Source organism: Musa acuminata, chromosome BXJ3-10 (genome assembly GCF_036884655.1).
Source record: "Musa acuminata AAA Group cultivar baxijiao chromosome BXJ3-10, Cavendish_Baxijiao_AAA, whole genome shotgun sequence".
Classification (NCBI taxonomy): domain Eukaryota; kingdom Viridiplantae; phylum Streptophyta; class Magnoliopsida; order Zingiberales; family Musaceae; genus Musa; species Musa acuminata.
Genome location: NC_088358.1, coordinates 26,861,452 through 26,882,958, shown reverse-complemented (window position 1 = coordinate 26,882,958; position 21,507 = coordinate 26,861,452). Strand labels below are relative to the sequence as shown.

Here is a 21,507-nt window from a genome sequence, read left to right as displayed (position 1 = left end):
TCCAAATAAAAAACCTTCAACCTCACATATATGCACACATTTGTCTATGCATATAAATTAATCCTATTGATTCTTTAATTGTTATAAAAGCAATTAAAGCCCACTGTCATTTTTCACAGAGAGAGAGAGAGAGAGAGAGAGAGAGATGTCTCTCATTTAACAATGGACCGGTCTGGGCTTCGGCTGGACCGGTACTGGGTTTCGGGTTGATCTTGGTCTTAGGCGAGGCCTTGGGCTCGGTTCGGCAACGTCGGCGCGAAGCGGGCGAAACCCTAAGCCGCGGAACCCTCTCCTTTTAAAGCCAACGACAAAGAACAGCATTCTCTCTCCTCATCAACTTGCGCCGCGACGTTCTTTCTTCTCCGCGTTTGGATCCAGGGAGATGGTAAGCGTATCTCCATCTCCTCCTCATATTAGATATTTTCGTTGGTTTGATTCGCTAATGGTTTCTTTGATCTGTGAGGCAGGCGCCCAAGAAGGACAAGGGTCCGGCCCCGTCCTCGAAGCCGGCCAAATCTGGTGGAGGCAAGCAGAAGAAGAAGGTATGGTGTGCTTGTAAGGTTAAATTTAGGGCCTTGGTTTTTTTACTTATTATCATGGTGCTCAAGTGATTTAGAATTTGGATTGCAGAAGTGGAGCAAGGGGAAGCAGAAGGAGAAGGTAAACAACGCGGTCCTCTTTGACCAGGCGAACTACGATAAGATGCTGTCTGAAGTTCCCAAGTACAAGCAGATTACCCCTTCCGTGCTGTCCGAGCGATTGCGGGTAAAAGATCTCGACTTGATCTGGTTCATCCATTCGATGTTAAAGAAGCTTCTTAGAATTCTGCAGCAACCTCTCTTTTGGAAGTAGTTTACTGTTGGTTTGATTCTTTGAATGCAATCTCGTCTCTCTTTCTCTGCTAAATCCTTTAGCGCTACAACTATACGGTGATATGTTTGAATAGATGTGACGTGCCTTAAGTCTCAATTTTTGGTGAGTGTACATCAATATGACAAAAGTATGCACATCATGCAGTATGTAAATGTAGAGAGATCGGTCATTCCATTTTGAGACGAGATCAATTAGCCACTCTATAGATAAAAGATAGTTAATTGATGGAAGTACATAACTATAGTTTAGTTGATCCAAATTGTTGCCTTACTTTTCTTTAATCATTGGGTTAACTGCACTTGCTCGTGTGGTTGCTACGATGTATGTTGACTTTTCGTGCGTACTTAAAACATGTTATGATTAACCAATTACTTAGGGTTGATTTTGCTTTGCTCTACTAATTAAGTAAAATTTGTGTTGCATTGGTTCCATTGCTCATGCAGTATGTTCTTGGAAGAAATCAAGTGTCTGGTTTAAATTAAGGGATCAGATTTTTTTTCCATTAGCTTGAAATGTGCTGAAACAGGTTTTACTTTTTTTCCTAATGAGAGGAGAAAAAAGAATCAACTCGTTTGTGTTATACTTGGGTTTGGTTAATTGTCGTTAGTGCCTTCTCCCTTTTATTTAGGTATATATAGTTGCTTTGTTTTGGTAGCATTGATGCTCACGGAACTGATTTCTTTAGCTTATGTTCATAAAAATTGGAGCCTCTAATTTGGGAATCTATCTTTGAGCATAATTTTTACCTTTGTTGATCAATTTGTCCTTGGACATGAATCCATCTTCATAAATCTGGAGAAGGCAATGACAAGAACTTATTACCCAACCTTATGTGGATAGGCTTCAGTTATTTTCTTTTTCTTTTTGACATCCTATGATTTGCAATCGTAATATATAATACCTAAGTATTTGGGTAACTGGTGTAACTCTTCGTTTTGGTATTCTGTGCGATTGAATATGTAGCTATTGTGGTTCATGAAACCTGTGTGAGATCTCTCTTTGCGACTGTGATAATTTCATTCTGGTCAGCACATTCCTTGCCTTAAACAAGTATTTTCTTGACTGGCACCTTTTTTGTGTATACACATGAAATACTGTGTGAAAATCAAATGTTTTCTTTTGAAATGCTTGGGTAAAATGTCATGATTGCCTTTTGTGCTGCTGCATCTTTGACATTGATATGGTTCATCCTTGAATTTCTATTTTCCGGCCCATGCAACTGTGGTTTAGGGTAGGTGATAGTAACTCTGTCATACTACTGTCTGCCTCTTTAATTATATCCATATTAGTATTTAGCATTATTATGATGATAAGAACTGAAGCTTCCTTCAAGATCCTCTTGGATACATGGGGTTTCTTGTTACGGTGTGCATTATTATGACTTGAGCTTATGTCCTCTTTCTTTTCAGATTAATGGATCACTAGCAAGGAGGGCCATAAAGGATCTTATGGCAAGGGGTGCTATTCGGATGGTGTCTGCTCATGCAAGCCAACAAATCTACACTAGAGCCACCAATACTTGAGAGCAGCTTTGTCTCCCTTGATTCTCTAGCAATTGGTACTTATTTTCCACTTGGGTTATGGGATGTTTTCTCGGTAGTATTAACTATGTATGGCATTTAGTTTTTATTGCTTTATCAAGAACAAATCTCTTCCTTCAGAGTTGAACCTCATGTTCCCTATCGAGTTTGCTAGATAATATGTTTTGCCATTACAAGAAATCATTGCCTTGACCATACATTGTGTTGCTGCTTGGCTGCAATTTCCAGTGGCTTTCATCGAGCTGATCAAGAAAATTATTTGCTGTTGGTGTATTAGCCACCACAACAAATGCTTCTTATGCATGACCAGGAAACAGAGAACCACAGCATCAGCAAGACAGTGGCCGCCGCCTCTCATCGTAGAGCTGCACGGTCCGCCCGTTCAGCGGCTGCAACGGCCTCGAGTTACTCCGGTACTCTTCTTCCAGCGGCGCTTTCAGTGCGCTTGCTTGCTCCTCGCTCATCTCTCTCACCTGAAACGTTACACACGAAGAGGACAGAGAAATCAACTGGTGAGATGCCAACTGAGCTTGATTCTTAATGTTCGTGTGTGTATACCTTGCCGAGGATGTTCCATATAACGTTCTCAGTGCATGGTGGTGTCGTGAGAGATCCAACGTATCTGTAGTACTTGCGACTGTGGCGCTTCCACCATCTTGTACGAACAATACCAACTGGAACTTGTGCGCGTACCCCCATGGCCAGCTCATCGATCTCCTTCCTCATCTGTGAATTAAGGTACTTTCGTCAGTAGATCACGAAGCAATGACAGCATCTTATTCCCCTCATCGCCGTTCTACCTGGATAAGGAACGCGTCCGGGTGGCCGTACCGGTACAGGATCGATACGACGGTGATGTCGCCGCCGTCGGTCTTGTGAACGAGGTGAAGCTCCACCGGAAACCTGTCGAGAGATTGGAACAATTACGTAACAGCAGCAGAAGAATCCATTAATCCAAAAGGCATACCGTTCTCCGTTGATGGTGTGCTCCGAAGGCGAATGCCAATGCATTTGTAGCAGGCTGTAGTTCTTCCCAACCACGGTCACTTTCCCTGCACCACCACCTTCATACCGTAGCTACAGGAAAAAGGAGTTCGATCACCTGAACCATGTATGTCTCTCATTACTTGCTGAGGTTTCATCGATGGAGGAACAGACCTCGACGTTGAAACCATTGTCGATGAAGGTGGCGTTCGTGGGGACGTAGTCCCTGTCGAGTCCTTTCAGGTTCGGGTTATAGACCACGTCGTCCTTCACGATGTTGATTGGGGACTGGTGCTTTCCTGCAGAGCACAGCTTGAACTCTGAGCTTAAGCTTCCCCATTTCTCTGGTCCAGTTGCTCCACCGTATCCAAATCTAATGAAATCTGTCGAACACCGCAAGTTCCTGAGACTTGGCTATTATGAAGAGCTTGAGCTTCTTGAGCGCGACCTGCAGGAAGTTGAAGCCTCATACCATGGGCATATGCACAGGCCACAAGAAGGGACGCTATCTCCAGGGAAAACATGGCTTTCATGCAAGCCATTGCCATCTGTATCTCCTCTTCCTCCTCCACTTAGACAGGTAGAAGCAGCAGTCCATATAAAGAAGCAGAAGTTTGTGGTGATGGGTTGGGACGTTCTGCAATCCACGTTGGTACGCAGGACTTTGTGGTGTGATCCATTCTTCTACAGGTGAGTCCTGTAAACATAATCTAAGACATCTACTTTTTGGCCTAATAGATCAGGCATGTCCATGATCTGACAGTGCTCTCGTGCAGTGAGTTCTGATGGTATCAACAAGAAGAAAAAGAGGAGTTGAACTTTTCTAGCTGACCTAAAGAGTCCACTCGATGATCCTTTCTGAGAGCAAGCACTCTTTCCTTTTAGCTTCTCAGGATGTGAGACAGGATTCTTGAATGGGATTGATGCCAAAAAGACATACAATGGATCAATTTAAGTATCTTTTCAAGCTGCAACAATGAAAGATCCAAGGATCAACTATTAGCTGAAACCTAATCAAGAAAACACCACAAAACAAGACAAATAGCACTGGAATGAATATCTACATTGTTGTCTGAGGGAAGATATCTAATTGCATCATGTTTTGGCCTATTGAATTTAGGAACTTTGCAAGTAGATCATTCATAACTCACATTTCCCTTTTTACAGAGAACAAGAATTGACCATCAGCACACTTAAATGTGCATATATGGAGCAAACAAACTGCTACTCTGGTGACTGAACCAAGAATTCTCCAAAAGAATGCATTCTCTTTAGAAAGAAAACATTAAGAATCATAAAATGGCACAACATGGACAAGATGCCAAACTTCATCTCATCATTCACTTTACTCAAAAGCAATTATGAGCGAAGATTCCATTAAGAATCATGCACTTTCCAATACGGCCTGCCTCAATATCTATCTATCTATCTATCTATCTATCTATCTATCTATCTATCTATTGCTAAGTAATCGAAAAGGGTCCCCATGAGGATGTAGCATACAAGTGTCAACTTCTTGCTGCATGATCTAAACTTCTTGCCTGCCTGCCTGCGTGCATTAATATCAACCTCAAGTGGCACTTTGTTTGACGGTGACAAACTGACGATGGTGTGAGATACTCATCGTTAGGTTTTCTTGCAAACCATATTACATTGTGGGGAATGGCAACATAGGAACAGGAAATTGACTTCATTATCGGCATCCTATTACGATGCTGCTATATCCTGCCTTCATCAAATTGAGAGTTGATCCTGTTTCCCAACTTGGAAATTGAATTATATATGTATGTATATATGTATATATATATATATATATATATATATATGTAACTGTTGAAACGATCAAATTCAATTTGATGAGATAATTAATATATTAATTTTATTGAGTCAAAATCATTCACGGAGATTGTTTAAATCCTAATAAAAACTAGTATACTAATCAAGTCCATATAAATCAATTTACATATTATTTCTTCAAAATCGAGTATTAATTATGGTGTTCTCGTAAATATCCAACATAACGTAAAATCGAACCCTATTATGTTAAATGCCCAGAATTAGGTTGGTTATAATATTATTATCATGATTCCATCTGATGACATTACTAATATATTAATTTTATTTATGCTAAACTATTAATTTATATTTTTAAAGTTTAAATAAATTATAATACATTCATCGAATCCTAACAAATTAATTTTTTTAAAACATAAAATAATTTGAATCATGTCCTCACAATTGACAGAATATTTATGACAAGAATAGTTGAACTGACAAAGTCATTTTTTAACATCATCATCATCATAATAGAGTTTTTTTTTTATCCTCAATCTTTCTATGTTGCACATTATTTCCTTGATCTTATTATCTATATGATAGACCTTGTAATCTTCTACTTATTTTCAACCCATGAAAGGTGCTTTTGACTTGTGATAGAAGGCTGTTGGGATACAAATAAAACTTCTTCTAGAGGATGAACATAAAAGTTGGATGCAATTGCTTTATATAATTAAAAAAAATAGAAAAGTGATAAAGTTTTACTATGATATGTCATACAGTGGAGTCATTTGGACTTGACATGAGGGAATAATATACACAAGTTAAATGTTAGGAGAGACCCTTTATATAAATGGCAAGAATCAGGAATTTATGTGGGAAAGCTAAATATTTGAGGACTAATATATACATATACATACATACATACATATATATACATATATATATATATATATATATGAAAAAATATAAATATTTGGAAGGATATATGTATGCAAAATATAAATTCTTGGAGGAATATATATGCAACATTACAAATCAGAGGGACCAATAAATATTTTATTTCCAAACTATGAAGGAGTTAATATATAAACTCGGAGGAATGAGTGAGCCGATTTCTGTAATAGTCTAAAGTTAATTAAATTATTAATCAACATTTCTATTAATGTGACAAAGATTAACCAATCAATTCTCTCAGTTCACGGAGTGATGGCATCGAAGTCATAAAGAGGTCAAGACAGGTATGTGCATGAAGCAAAGCGCAAAGACTCACTCACGCATGCCCATTGCTTCAGCTCAGATAGAGACCTCCTAGTTTGGGCGGCGCCGCCCCACTTCTTGAGACACTGCCTCGGCCACCGGCGAGTCCTGTTAAAAATTGCGCACTGCGCGTGCCATCTGTTCTTCTTTGTTGCCGGATGCAACAACGAAGGTTGGAGACGTCGATCCGTCGTCATTCCCACCATCACCTTAACACGGAAAGATCTCGGTGGTGTGCGAAAAGGTGGTGGGGAAGATGAGCTCGGCGTGGGTCCAACCGATGCATGATGATGATCTAGAGTTCTCTACCTGAAATGATCAAGACAGGCAAGCAATAATTCCACTGTTGATTCATTTGGACGGCAGAAGAGGAAGAAGAAGATGATGACACGAACTAAAACTCCTCCGATCCCTTCCACGTTCTCAGATATTTTGCGGACGAGAGACATGCTACAACGATCATGCCGACAATGAAATCTAGAAGAAAGATGTCCCCTTGTTGTTCTCGGATATTTTGCAGACGTATCGTTTGTGATTTGGATCTTTGTCGTCGTCCTCTTCTCCCACTGCTCCTACTTTTCCCTTGACGACACGCCATTGTAAGCAAACAGATTCCTCTCTCCTTCCTGGTTAGGGAAGCATGCAAACTGTTCCATGGTTTCAACTGGAGGACATGGCGACGTGGAGATGGACCACTGCTGCCGACTGCCAAGAAAATGAGCATTCGCATTCGGCAGACGGCATGCAATGCAGACTTCTCAGCCATGCGTAACCCTACCACCATGAATCATGCATGCCTTCCGTTTGTTGACCATCTAATAATGATCTCGGCTCAGCTCTCTCTTCTTGACGAGGCTGCGGGATTCCGGCGATTGGTTTGTCTGTTTGGAGCACAGTGTTCATGGACCACATTGGGTGGGATTCCCCGAAGCAACAGAAGACGAAAGGAAAGATGAACTTGGCAGATGGATATCGGATATCACGATCACGCGCAGGAGGAAGAAAGAGAACAGTAGAGAGAATTACTCGGAAGTCTTACCTACAGTCACTGTCCTTTATTGCGTGTAGAAACACTAATATGCCATCTTCTTCATGAGATTTCAATCATCCACTATAGTTTCCTTAGTGAATTCTGGCTCTGTGACAGGACAAAAGCTACTGCACTTTTAGTAAGACCATGTTTTGGATGGGTAAATGGTAGAAGGGTTGGAAACATGTTCATGAAATGGAAGTCAACATCAGGGTTGACTGGTAAACCCTAGTGCCCGGTGTTCAAACCACTAGCCAAGCCTTTAGTGGTACATCTTGCCTCCGACCATCCTCACCACTACAAGTAATGGGAAGTTGATGGCAGCCCTCCACTCAATGGTGCATTTTGTCTTCAGACACACTAAAAGTGCAGCAGACTCCCATTAGTTTAATCCACACATCTCATGTTTGATCGCCATGCTTTGTAGGTGGAAGAGTGCTTGGCCTTTTGTTCTTGTATGACTACGTTTGGAAGCAATCTGCACGCCCTCTGCCCACTTCACCATCCCAGAAAAAACAAATACTTCCGCTGGTGGGGTCTTCGTCAGGAGCTTTGTCCATGGCATTCCTCTGCAATATCTCGCCGAGGTAGGGTCATTTCTCCATGCATCTCCTTTTAAATACCGAGACTCGCCCTCCTCCTTCCAGCCTTAGGCCTTGATCCAACAGCCATTAGCCTTCACAGGAGTGTGAGCATGGGGAACTGCTTGGTTCTTCAGGAGAAGAAGGTGATCAGGATAGTGAAGATGGACGGAGAGATCCTTCGGTACCGATCGCCGATGAAGGTTCAGCAGGTGCTGGATGAGTTCCCCGGGCACGCAGTATCCGACGCGCTTCCGGTGGTCACGTACTTGGATCCGGCGCTGTGTTTGAGACAGGGGCAGCTGTACTATCTTCTTCCACCGAAGAAGCCGGCGGCAGCGGTGGAGACCAGCGTCGGAGAGGAGGGGGTGATCAGAATCAAGCTGGTGATAACTAAGCAGCAGCTGAAGGACATGTTGAGCAAAGGAGGGGTGTCCCATGGTGACATGGTATCTTTTCTACGGGGACAAGGAGGCAGAAGTGGTGCAAGTGAGAAAGAGAGATCCATGGAGTGGAAGCCTACTCTGGAAAGCATACCAGAAGGCAATGATTTCTGCTAGGAATTGGGTTCTCCAACGAATTAGCTGAAGGATGATTTAGATCTGATAAGCTCATCATGTATACATACATATATATATGCAATCATAGGAAGGGGTTCTCTTTCTCTTTTCTTCTCTCCCCGAACCAGAGAAGGCAAAGATAGCCCATGAAACACATACTGAGTTAATTCCAACTTTATCTCTCTCCAAGGTGTCTCCATGAAACGTGATGCAGGTTCTCTACTTTCTTCTTTGGCCAATAAATCTATTAATCCAGGACAATTAATGTCAAGATAAATCCTATCAGTTCCAGATATATTTCCTAATCTCATCTAGTGTTTACTTGGAAGTGGCAATCATGCTCATCCACTGTGGTTGATCTCATGGGGCTAATCGATTCAGATGATGAAACAAAAGATGTGGATCGTCATATATTGATATCAATGTCAAACAGAGTGAAGCATTATTTTGATATATAGGCCTTTGAAAATGAGTTCTTAACCATATGTTAGTCTCATACAAAGAAGTTTAACATCATATCTTCTTGCTTATGTCCGAGGGAAGGTATTTCCAATCCAACATCATTAGCTGATCTGCAGAGTGCTACAGACACGATCCAACATCAAAAGCTTTTTTGCAGTGACTTCAGATCCAAATCTTAGCTCAGTGGAGCACTACAGAGGACATGACAGTAACTGGTAGATTCTGTTCATATCTTGTCCAATACAATAGTTGAGATTAGCACATTTGGATGTTATTATGCTCAAAGAATGAACTAACGATAAGGAGTAAACAAAAGAGTAAGGACAAATTTCTGTAGGTTAATGTTCCACTCAAAAGAATAAAAACAAAATAGAAAGGAAGTTGAAATGCATCATTTAGGAGATCATAGGAAATGATGTGATGCTCTTAAAGTTATTCCCCTGGATCTTCTTTGCAATCTTTGATGATAGATACAAAGTATCAGCTGTGAGCACCAATGAATATACTAATAGGAAAAGATGATGTGATTGGAACAAGGAGAATGCTTAAAGCGATTGAATCAATGATTCTTATAGCAACTCATGGCTTTAACATTTCTGATCATCCAAATGTATCTTTCTACACTTCTTTCTACTGCAACAGCTGACGAGACAGTGTGTTCATACATCATCTGTTCCATTTCCCTCAGAAAAATCATGTGTGTTCCACTAGGCTTTCCTTTCAACTTCCACTGCCACTTCGTTTCTACGGGTAAAAGGAAGCGTGAATGGGGGATTGAACTGCGGAATCACACGGAAAATGAATTCAGTATATAAGAAACACTTCTTATATGTTAGTTTTTTTCTCAGAAGCAAAGGTAGATCGGTCGAGTTCTACCTGTGCAACTTCCACTGATGCACCTTCTTTCACTTGGAACTCTGTATCACTTCTTAGAGCCTCACGTAATTTGGATTCTCTTTGCATAACATCTTCATCTGTAACAAAGCCTGATAGATGGAAAGATAGCATGCTGAGGATTACATGGTTTATCAAACTGTAACTCTATTGCATCTATCAACAAAAAACAGGAGAAAGGAACCTTTCTTTGCTAAAGTAATGCACATTGGAATAGCAATTGATTTGATTGCTTAAGCAAAGTTTCTTCTTTGGACATCCCAATAATCCATAGGATTTCTAGACCAAAGTACAGCACCCAAAGATTTGCTTGTTGAGTTCTTGACAACAAACATATAACTTGCTGCATGTCTGTTCATTATTTCTGTGATCTCATTAATTTTCACACACCTGAGAAGGCAGCAACTGCTACTATTTTCTTTGGCACCTCTTTGATGCTTACTGATGGATCTTTGGGCATTGGCAAGTTAGAACCGTATTTGGATGGCATGACAAATGACATCTGCCACTTATCCTGATTGGGTGACTGATCCACAAACATAGTACGCTTAATCAATAACCTTCCATACAGTAAAGTCTAATGAAACATGCAAAAAGAAGCAGATACTACAGAGTGAAAACTGAATGACACTAGAACTTGCCTTGTTTGTGATCACAGGGGTTGTCATATCCATCTTCACTCCATCAGACTGCGATTTGCGGGTATAAACAGGAGTGGTCATTTCCATTTGCTCGCTTGTAATATTCTGCAAAAATAATGATGTTGGATTTAGATTCAAGTTCAACTTCAAAGTAATCCACAGGAGCTTCTTTCTAGGACAGAAGCAGAGAAGAGCTTCATGTACCTTACCAAATAGGTATGCTGCTAGGACATTGAATGCTTGTGATGAGCCATTGAAATCAAACCCAGTCTTCCCTGGCATTGTTGTCTCGGCAATGAAATAAGACTGTCGGGCACATTCACATCCATTTATCAGTATGAACTATCAAGAAACACAATAGGGAATCACAATAATCTACCCAATTTACCATGAACAAATAATAATGCTAACAGAAACATGAAAAATTTAGCAAGATTCTACACGACATTCCAGCTTTTCTTCGTCATCCTTCTCTTCTTTTATTGTTCTTAATACAGAGGGAAAAAAATCTTTGGCACTTTCGCCTGTTGTGGTGTAATCAATCGGTTAAGCTCGTCGATAATTTATTCCAAGGAAATCAAGGTGGCTTCTTTCGGCTAAATCAGCATTTACTTGCATGTTTTCTTCAAGCTGAAAAAATAACAAGTTTCACACTGTCAACTCCAAACACACAGCAGAGCCTGAATTTGAAGTCCATTACCTTCAGTAGTTCATAAAATTCACTGCTTTAACACACTCTGCTGCTAATTTTAAGAGATACTCCTCCCAAGTCCTAAGATTTCCCTCAATCTTGCTTTTCCTGATCAATTTCTCGATTTCATGTCTTGCGTTAATCGATATCATTAACCATGCTGAAAGATTCAATCTTTACAAATGTTAGGTGACATTTTCTCCTGAAAGTTTCTGGCTGCTAACATCAACAACTATTAGTCCTCCCAACATCCTAAGACCCCCCCTTTTGAACCTCAAACTTCTATCTTTATAAGCTGTGCTGAAAGCCCCTATCTTTGTCGACGAAAGAACAACAATTATGCTTACAAGTCCCTGGAACTAATACGAAGAGCAATCGTGACATCTTAAACAAAAAATTCAGATTAAATTCCTACAGAAAAGAAGAACAAATGAAACATTCAGGGAGTATTATCAAAACAAAAGAGACCTCTGTGGATATCTTACCTCGACTTCTCTAATCTCGTACTCGTTCGTCCGCTTCAAGACCCGGAATTTGACTGTTTCAAGATCCGGAACTTCCCATTCAAGAAGAAAGCAAGGAGAAAAGTTAGAACTGAATATGGGGACGGCATGAAATCAAGAAGAAACCAAACAAGAAGAGCTACCTGACATCAGAGCCTCCTCGAGATTCCGAGCTTCAAATCTCCTCCGCGGAAAAGCGTACTTTGCGGTTTCCGACGCCAATTCCACCAAATCTGCCACCGTAAACAATGACTCAATCACACAACAAAATCTCTCGGGAACTCCGTTCCTAAAATCTCTCGATCCTTACACCGCTGAGACACGGCCGAGGCCTGGGAAGCGAGGGCGAGTACGAGAGAGATCCGAGTCTCCCATGCCGACGGGCTCCTCCGCGCCGCGGTACCGCTTCGCTCCGCCGAGGCCATGACGATGGTCGACGACCGCGAGGACGACGGGCTCCGGTGTCTAGGAGATTTAGAGATGGAGGTGACGATGGTGTAGGGTTTCCACAGCGTAGCCATGTGCTCTTTCTTCTTCTCCTCCTCCTCCTCCGATCATGTCTACATCGACCGAATCAAGATCTCTTTTTTTGTTCCCGGTGCTACGGAGTCCTCTGTCAGGAATTATTGTGGTTCGCGTTCGTTAATCTGGTTAGTTCTCATGAATCTATGTAACTCACACGTGGCGACTTCTAAGCCGTGGAGAAAACATAAACATTAACATGTAATGAATTGGGTTAAGTAATTTCTTAATTTTCTTTGGGCAAAATTCCTAGTCTTTTATTTTCCCACGCAGCACTTTCCTTTTACTTTATTCATAGAGTCTTTTATTTTCTAAAAAGATAGATATTACTTTATTCATTGTTATATGTATTTACCCCATATTTTTCCCCATATACGTACGTACACGATAACAGAGAGCGTTTTATTTTTCTTTTTATGAGATAAAAAAAAAAAAGAAATGGCAGATTTTTATTTGAGGACCAAACCCGTGCCCTAATCGCTGACCCATGGCTTCCTTCTCCATCTCCCCTTCCTCGTCCTCATCCTTCACCTCGAGATCTCGCTGCCTCTGCTCCAAGCCCCGCCCCTCCAAGCCCTTCCTCCTCCTCCTCGCCTCCCCCTACCGTACCGCTCTCTCTTCTTCCTTCCCCTCCTCGGTGCGTGTCCGCATCGCCCTCAGATGCCCGAGCCTTAGGGTTCCTCCGTCTTCGTCCATCCGCGCCAGCGTGCAGGTTCCGGAGGGAATCCGGCCGGGGAGCGGGGTGGAGACGGACAAGCTGCCCTCCGATGTGCGCGACCGCGCCGTGGAGGCCGTGGATTATTACGGTGGGAGGGTCACGATTGGAGATGTGGCGAGCAAGACTGGGCTTAAGCTGAACGAAGCTGAGAGAGCTCTGCAGGCACTCGCTGCGGATACTGGTGGATTCTTGGAGGTGACGACACTTTCCTTCCTCGTCACAAATCGTGTCGGTTTCGTCTTGGATTAGTTCAGTTGAACATTTTTTCTACCCATAGCTCTTTTTCTATCAAGGTTTTGAATATTATACCTCTTTTCTGAAACTCTTACTAAAATTTCGGGTGGTTGGTACTTGAGCTAATTACCAGTAATTTTCTCTTTCTTTCATTTCTTTGTTTAGAGTTTAGTTCGAAAAAGAAAATACGTTGAGGTTATGATTTTTAGTGTCAAACTCTGTGGCCTAGTATGGACTCAATTCATGGAATATATAAAAATAAATATCAATTGTAATGATGATGATAGATGAACTTCTATAGTGGAGCGATGGCTTATTATTTGACATTGGAAACTATATCTAGCACCTTTAGTAATTGAGGGGTTCAAATAGCTGCTACAGAAGCTGGGAGCAGGATGAGGAAGGAATTACTGCTGTATATTGCATAAGTGGACAACTGACTACCAAGACTATGATGGAGGTCGATCAGTACTGGGGACCTAATGTCTGATGCTAATATAAATTGCAGAAGGATAAAATAATAAAAAAGTTAATTACAGAAAATTGAGAACAAATGGAAATTTTCCACATTTCTGTGTTTCCAAATCTAAGGTCTTTACATGTCAAACTCATTTCTTGGTTTCTGTAATTTTAAATGCTCAGGGGTAATATGTAAAGAGCCTGACGACCTTAGACACCTATTTTCAAATGGAGGAGCAATATAATGATCTACTAGCTGATTGCATGCTTTGTTATTAGGGATACTATTGTAAATATACCAATGAGAATAAGATGGTATGTTGCAGAGTGGACGAGAACTAAGCTTTACCTATCTTGTTTTATTCTCTTCTCGTCTTACTTCAGGCTAAAACACCAATAAAGGGATTTCATGCTCATATAGAAGAATGACTATTGTATATAGCTCTGTCATCTAATTTGTTTAAGTTGTTAAACTTATCATCGAATTAATTATTTTGAGATACTGTTTGTAGGTTTCAGATGAAGGTGATGTTCTTTATGCTTTCCCAAAGGATTATCGCTCAAATCTTGCTGCAAAATCTTTTAGGATGAAAGTTGAACCTTTTATAAACAAAATGAAGGTATTGCAAGGGAAATGCACATTTTTCTCAACTTTTTCTTGATTAACAAATCTCTAGAGTTGTTTTCAGCTAGTGCATTTAAACAGTTCAATGTTGCTTGCAGGCAGCAGCAGCATATCTAATCAGAGTTTCCTTTGGCACTGCACTTATTGCCTCGATAGTCCTTGTATATACAACAATCATTGTGCTTATTTCTTCTAGTCGGAGGTTTTGTGCTCTATCATTATTCAATATAGCATTTTTTTAGAAATCCTTTTTAGACTTTTATACATGTTGCTACCAACTGGTTGATAGCTTGGTTTGTCTGGATTAATTCTTTTATGATGATTTTTCTCTCCTTTGTTTCCCTTGATAAAACCTCTAACATCCTCATTGGTTACAGTGACACCGAAGACAATCGTGGTAGACGAGGAGGAAGATCATATGGCTCTGACTTCGCTGTTATCTTTCATCCGACTGATTTGTTCTGGTAATTTCTTGATATCCAACAGAAAATTGAACTGTTCTCTCAAATGAATGAATGTATTTCAGAAACATGTTCACCAGAAACAAGATCTTTCTACTTGGATACACATGCAGATGCATGTATTTAGTTCTTACTGTAGTCTCTAATATGTATGAGGGTACTATGTGCAGGTACTGGGATATAAATTACTACCGGAGGCGGCAGATGAAGAAAGATGGTGGAATGAACTTTGTTGAATCTGTAATAAGAAAGGGTTGATTGATTTGTTCATGCCCTGAGCATCTCCAAGTTGTTTGTCTGTTACAGGTGCTGTACATAATCTTATTTATTTTTGTAGGTTTTCTCATTTGTATTTGGTGATGGGGATCCAAATCAAGGACTTGAAGAAGAGAGGTGGAAGCTGGTAATTTTATTACACTTACTGTTTCCATCTGTGTCATGAGCTTACCCTCTACATACATTTTTATTCTTTTGACTAGTGTTTGATCTAACCAAGTTAGCACAGATTTATGACATAAACAAGTACATGATGAATCTAACAAGCAGGATAATTCTCAGTTCCTTAAAAATCTAGGCTGCAAGTTGTCTGAGCAATAAAATATTTTTAAATATTTGCTTAGCATCCATCTGGAATAGTCTGAAAAAATGCCCTGGTCCGGTTTTTCTTTATGTATTAGTAGATGATGTCTTCGGTGAGACACTTTTTTATTTGAAAAGTAGAATAATTTACCTGGAATATTCTAGTTTATAATGACAATTGTTTGTGTTTTATGCTTTTTGTTCTGCTGATCTAATAATCAAAGAGGCTGTTTCACATAATCTCTGTTATTGGCCAGATAGGACAATATATTTCCTCAAATGGTGGTGTTGTTGCAGCAGAAGAACTCGCTCCATATCTTGATGTACCACCTATTGAAGAAACACAGGTATTCTTTTTAGCTTATATAGTTTTTTCTCTTTGCAAAGGAGAATAAGGTGTTAGAAACCTAAGGTTGGTCATGCTGTTGTGTATATGAATATGATAATAGTTGTTCTTGGGTGATCTTTCGATAAAAAGCAAGAATATTTGCAATTACCTAGTCATGATTTTATCGTTACCAATTTGGACTGGAATCCTGGAATATTTTAACAGGTTGTATGCTCTTTACTTCTGTTACGCACATGTACATATATATCAATTTGTTTTTTTATTTTCATTGTATAGTTGCTTATTAGATATTTATATGGTAAGCAATCATCTCTGAGGATTTTGTGTTGTGTTTGTGATCAACTGAACCATTGTGGTGTGGGTGCTTTCATGCCAATTAATTGTTTCTTAATCACTTGTGAATGACAGGATGATGAATCATTTGTCCTACCTGTACTCTTGCGGTTTCAGGGGTATCCAGAAGTGGATGACCAGGTCTTTGATCTTGCATTTCTTTTTCATTGTTATATAGTTATAAGATGCCCCTGAAATTTTTAGTTGATTTAATGAAACAGGTAAATATAATGATCAAACTATGCAAATGGTTCTCTTCTGGTCGTTAGTTTCTTGATTATACTTGCACAGTGCCTGGCCTACATATTGTTAGTGCAGAAGATGTTCTTTTTTGAAACTCGGGGAGGTGGTTCCATGAAACTTTGGTGCTGATAAAAGAAAATAGTAATCTTTGCATTTGAACTTTTTTTTTAAAAAAATTCTCAAATTTTCAGATCAAATGCTTCCAATTGAATGGCTTTAGATATTGTTTCTTGTAAGAAATAATTATTAGGTTTATTGAAGCGCTAAGCCTGTTCATCTTTGCTAGTTGGGCGAGGTAAGTGAGCCATCTGAATTGAGCTTAAGCTACTTTAGAGGGCTTCCATCTAATATAACATATCAAAATAGCAAATGACCCATGGGAGAACAAACAAATTATTTGGTGAGAACATTAATCTAAATATTTGGTGAGAATGTTAATCAACAGCAACATTCCTTAAATTGGAAAGAATATTGGCAAACCTCGTGGAAAGTGCATATATGCACTATCGTAAGAGTTAAGTAACCCCTCACATGTTGCCTTGTTTTACTACCAAGTTCCAATGCCACAAGCTTATCCTCATTGCCTCACTAGTAGCCCGGTCATGGATTGGGCACCTTTCTCCTCCTCGAAGTGTAGCCAATCTGCTTGATTGGAACAAAATGATTAACGTGTAGAAAAGAAAGACCTAAAATTTCATGTAGCTAGAAGAGGTGAAATGATTAATGTTAGTGGTACGATGTGAGGTAGAGGAAGACCTAAAAAGATTTTAATAGGAACTACAAATAAAGATTTTAGCACTCTGGATTTAATTAAACATATGATTTTTTACGGAATTCAGTGGCGACAAAAGATCCATGTAGCTAATCCCAAATAGTCGGGGCATACGAATTTGTTGTTGTTGTGTAGAAAAGAAAGAATGTGATGGAAAATCCACAAGAGATATTAGAGATTTTAGTTCTCTTGGTGTAGTGAAGGAGAAGAAGAGCTGAAGTAGTTCTCTCCTACAGGGAAAAGATTTCTCATTTGCAGGAGGGAGGGTGATCGGGAAAGATTTTCTCATGCACTTCAGATATAGGAGAAAACTCTCCCTTTATTAAGAGAGAGTGGAGAAAACATTGGGAGCAAGCTATCCCTACCACTCATGAATCTCTCAATCTGCAGTTACCCAAAAGAATCAAGCACACATGACAAAGCACCAAGGCGAGATTTTTAAAGGTTTTAAAGTTCATAAACTTTTAAATAAAAAAGAGGTCTAAAGACAATACTGCTGTTTTTTAAGAATCTTGGTTTTGATAATCACAGGCAACTTGGAATATTTGTAATAGTGTAATACAAGATATATGTATTGTTAGGAGAATCATCATATCTTGCTTTGGTTGTTTGAATGAGAAGAATAATACAAAGTTGTTACTTGTTTTTGGAGTCTATTCTTCACTAATATGTATACTACTTGAGCAGGGCAACATACTTTATCGGTTTCCATCATTGCAACGAACTGCTTCATCTCAAAGAGCTGGTAGAAAGGAGTATGTTGGCAAAAGGTGGACTGAGTGGGTTAATGGTGTTGAGAAATATTTTGAGGAGAAGAAGTGGCTATTCAGGTCTGCATTCTTATGTAAAATTGCAATAGGTTTTCATTTCAGTTATGGCATCAATACCAAGTTGTATTCCATGTCTTTAAGTTGATTGCTTGGTTTCTATGCCTCTATATCTTATGATGTCTTTTAATTCATTAAATATTGATATTATGCATGCCAAACTGTTTTCATGGGAACATGGATTCAATGCTCACATAGGTGCATGTGCCAGGTATACCAGTGAAATTAGGAAATTATAGCATTTTTCATTCTTGGTCTTGTTATGCATTCTCTGCTACAAAACAAATGCCAAACAACTTTTATTCCCGTGGTTAAATTGGCATTAATTTATAAAATTACTCCTCGAATCTTGCTTTCGGTTCTTAACTTCTTTTTAGCTATTTGCTTACAGTTAATTATACCTGGACCTTTTCAATGTGGGTATAAGAATAATCTCTGTCCTTCAGCATGGCTTTTCACTTAGCAAGATTGTATTTTCTTATAAGGTTAGTCTTTGTTTTTGCAGTAAAACAGGGGCTTCAGAGAAAGCAATGGTTATAGGTTTGGGAGCACTTAATTTTTTTGGAATCATTGTCCTTGGTAGCATGCTAAAGTACCAAATCTTATCCTTTTTCTGATATGTCATTTCATTATCACATGTATTTACTTAACTGACACTTCATTTCTGTATTTGAAGGGAAATATCTGTTGCGCCTGGTGGACTGGTTTCTTTTGTTTCCCAGTTATTTCCTCTACTACAGGTCCCCCTTGTTTTCTGAACTGATAAATCTTTATCTCGTTAACTTGCTTTAAGTTTTGCATTCATGCTATAAACTTATATGTGTAGAGTATTTATTAGTCATAAACAGGGTTCCAAATGCTGGTCCAACACCAGTTTTGACAACCTGTAGAGCTGGTGCGATAAAAAGATACTAAGTGGTAGACCAAGATGCACTGTCAGGTTTCTCAGGTTTTCCTGAAAAAGAAATAATAAAAGAAAATGAGCAGTATACCAAATGATATGGTCCGTTACTTGTGATTTGTCAGACTTGTAAAAAATGGATGGACCAGTATTTAAAAGAAATGGTCATATGAGTGTGACATTGGATCTATATGCTCCAGGTTCTGGTGGAAAATTAGTGTTTATATTGTAAGCACCACATGAAGCAGTGGTTTATTTTTGTTACAATTATCAACTTTTTTTCCCAGTTACAATTATCTAACATGATATTGGATTTATCGGTTTATTACTGGTCTTTCACAATTCACAGTTACCATGCAATCAGTAGGTGTTTTGAATCACTGGTTCTTTGTTCTGATTCATTGAATCTGGTGTTTCAGATTTGTGAGTTCATCTCATGAGCTTGGAAAAAACAATATAGTAGTTATAAAAAAGCAAATTGACCATTGACCGTGACATCTGATAACTGGTCAGATCAGGTCAACCGGTTGACTGTGGGTTTAATAAAAGAAAATAAATATATATTATATAAGAAAACAAATTATAAGAAAATTAATAACGATATAGAAACTCATGATATCTCAAACATTAAGACTATATAACAATTAATATCTTATGAAAAATCAAATTAAATCATAAGACCATCCTTAAGTGTTAAAGATGAATCAATTAAAATGGAGAGCACATTTTCTGAACGGACCAATATGAATACTCGGCTTGTTACTGCTGTGAGAGAGTTAAAGATGAAACAGAAGATGTCTACTGTTAAACAATCAAATGTGAATTAAAATAACAATTGACTTTGTGTTTCTCTATAACTTACAATTAAAATCAGATAAGCAATTTAAAATCCAGTGAAATTAAATAGATTTAGATCGATGTGATGAAGTCACCACATAGCTACTGTTAAGTGTTAAACAATTACAAATGTCATAGTTATTTGATCATTTCTAGTTTGGTATTAAATCATCTTGAAATTTTCATTTGATACAGCTGTCTTTGCCTGGTAGCATTCATTTATCTTGTACTTCACTTGTCATGTCATATTTGTAATAATATCTTGTCTCTGCATTATTTCACTTGCTGATGTAGGATATTTCTTTGCAGATATATGCTTCATCTTTTTTCGCAATTCCTTTATTTAGATGGTTCCTGCTGCTGAAGACTAACAAAGATATTGAGAAGAGGAATGGAGCCAGGAAACAGCGAGCACAGATACTTGATTTGCCAGATCCATCTTTAAGAAGAAAGGTAATAATAAATTAGAGATTCTTCTTTCAAATTTCATTTGTGGATAGTTTACTCACATGCACCTTTTTTCCTTCTGGATTCAGCAACCTTTGTAAGTGTCTTTCATGATTGTGTAAAAATGGCTGTCTGAACTCTTGAGTGACCAATTTGATTATTCTCCTTTCTCAAACCCTATGAGACATTCAGGTCCTTTGATAGTTGAATCTTAAGTAATAGAAGTACAAGATAATCAAACCAATTATTTCCTTTCTTATGATGGAATAGGAAAGCAGGGGGGAGTGGGAGGGAAAAAAGGAATTTGATTTGAACTTTTTCTAGCAATTGCTTTTATCAAATTGGCAGTATTCACCCAATTCATTGTAATTTATTGAGTTGTTGGGTGAGGTGGTGAGGTCAGTCCGCTGCTGCTAGGGAGGAGGCCATACTTTTTTTTCGTTTTATTTTTGTGTGTTTCTTCTAAAGGGACCATGATTTCCCCGTGGACTAGTGGATCCCAATCAAGATTGACTTATGAGAATAGGATTGGGTATTTTTGGAATCTTGTTATATTAAAATTTGATAAGAATACCCCACATGAGTAATAGTGCTCTCTATGGCACCAGTTACTACAGCAAGATATGCTAGTTTCTGCTGCTCGTGTCCATCTTATGACAGCCTGTGGACTGCTTTAGTAATAATAGAGGATGAAACTTTTGGTAATAATTGAGCAACCTTTTGTGGCTCTTTTAAAGCTTATGTTAAATTATGCTACATTTGTCATATGTATATGCTCATGTTTCAACCTTTGTAACATATCTTGCTTAAATGTTCAGTTGCTGAATGCTCGAGATATGGCACGGCGAACGGTAATTAGTTCAGACAGGATAGTCTATACTACCGAGAAGGATTTCTTGGACCAAGATTATGAGACTAGAGATTGGGACGAGAGATTTAGAGAACTTGAAAAATGAGACTGAGGAAGCAAGAGATTGTTTCCGCGTGATTCTGTATATTGCAGCATGTTCTTCTTGTTGCTGTTCTTTCTCCACCTAGGAAGACTGCAATTACTCTCGGCATTGCCAGTTAAATTAATTGTCAACATGAAATTGAAGCTTATCCTGCAACAGGCCTTCCCTCTGTTTCTATCATTCCAGTGGGGATGGCTTTTAATTTGGAAATTTGTTCATAGCTTTACAATGTATGTTGCAATTTCCAATTGATGCTGCATCACTTTTTTACCGCAAAATACATTTGTATATATTGTTAATCAGATGCTAAAGCAATATTCATATCCAAAAGCTTATAGTTTGTTGTCTCTTAGATTTAAGATGAGATGTGCATGGATATGCCAAAATGTGAGCTCAATATTTATACTCAGGCTATTACTTCGGCTGGGCATCATGTGTATATACTCATGTA

The 21,507-nt window shown here is 38.9% G+C and overlaps 5 protein-coding genes across 6 annotated transcripts; 3 read left to right on the top strand and 2 right to left on the bottom strand.

Moving 5' to 3' along the window:
- The first annotated feature begins 260 nt into the window (after positions 1-260).
- Positions 261-2,594, top strand: LOC103968360 (small ribosomal subunit protein eS25). Its single transcript, XM_009381535.3, has 4 exons — positions 261-385; positions 468-542; positions 631-765; positions 2,283-2,594. Exons 1-4 carry the CDS (start codon positions 383-385, stop codon positions 2,394-2,396), a joined length of 327 nt encoding a protein of 108 aa, XP_009379810.1. The 5' UTR covers positions 261-382; the 3' UTR covers positions 2,397-2,594.
- Positions 2,595-2,737: 143 nt separating this feature from the next.
- Positions 2,738-4,006, bottom strand: LOC135651941 (alpha carbonic anhydrase 1, chloroplastic-like). Its single transcript, XM_065172589.1, has 6 exons — positions 3,871-4,006; positions 3,573-3,781; positions 3,382-3,491; positions 3,215-3,317; positions 2,973-3,140; positions 2,738-2,887 (listed from the first exon to the last, which is right to left on the bottom strand). Exons 1-6 carry the CDS (start codon positions 3,944-3,946, stop codon positions 2,744-2,746), a joined length of 810 nt encoding a protein of 269 aa, XP_065028661.1. The 5' UTR covers positions 3,947-4,006; the 3' UTR covers positions 2,738-2,743.
- Positions 4,007-8,100: 4,094 nt separating this feature from the next.
- Positions 8,101-8,794, top strand: LOC103968359 (uncharacterized). Its single transcript, XM_009381534.3, has one exon. The coding sequence runs from the start codon at positions 8,159-8,161 to the stop codon at positions 8,603-8,605; it is 447 nt and encodes a 148-aa protein (XP_009379809.2). The 5' UTR covers positions 8,101-8,158; the 3' UTR covers positions 8,606-8,794.
- Positions 8,795-9,609: 815 nt separating this feature from the next.
- On the bottom strand, positions 9,610-12,383 carry LOC135651940 (heme-binding-like protein At3g10130, chloroplastic). The gene is made up of 8 exons (XM_065172588.1): positions 12,107-12,383; positions 11,940-12,029; positions 11,779-11,849; positions 10,807-10,908; positions 10,603-10,707; positions 10,352-10,487; positions 9,944-10,053; positions 9,610-9,846 (listed from the first exon to the last, which is right to left on the bottom strand). Exons 1-8 carry the CDS (start codon positions 12,315-12,317, stop codon positions 9,775-9,777), a joined length of 897 nt encoding a protein of 298 aa, XP_065028660.1. The 5' UTR covers positions 12,318-12,383; the 3' UTR covers positions 9,610-9,774.
- A 396-nt stretch (positions 12,384-12,779) lies between these two features.
- LOC135651272 (uncharacterized protein At5g03900, chloroplastic-like) lies at positions 12,780-21,403 on the top strand. Of its 2 annotated transcripts, none has more exons than XM_065171254.1 (13): positions 12,780-13,231; positions 14,242-14,349; positions 14,453-14,556; positions 14,732-14,818; positions 14,986-15,055; positions 15,153-15,218; positions 15,652-15,741; positions 16,152-16,217; positions 17,779-17,921; positions 18,424-18,510; positions 18,595-18,658; positions 19,966-20,109; positions 20,922-21,403. In XM_065171254.1, exons 1-13 carry the CDS (start codon positions 12,806-12,808, stop codon positions 21,057-21,059), a joined length of 1,593 nt encoding a protein of 530 aa, XP_065027326.1. In that variant the 5' UTR covers positions 12,780-12,805; the 3' UTR covers positions 21,060-21,403. The 2 variants fall into 2 exon arrangements, 1 of the variants encoding a protein (XP_065027326.1); XR_010501820.1 differs by having other exon boundaries at positions 12,781-13,231; positions 20,004-20,109; positions 20,922-21,061.
- Positions 21,404-21,507: the final 104 nt, after the last annotated feature.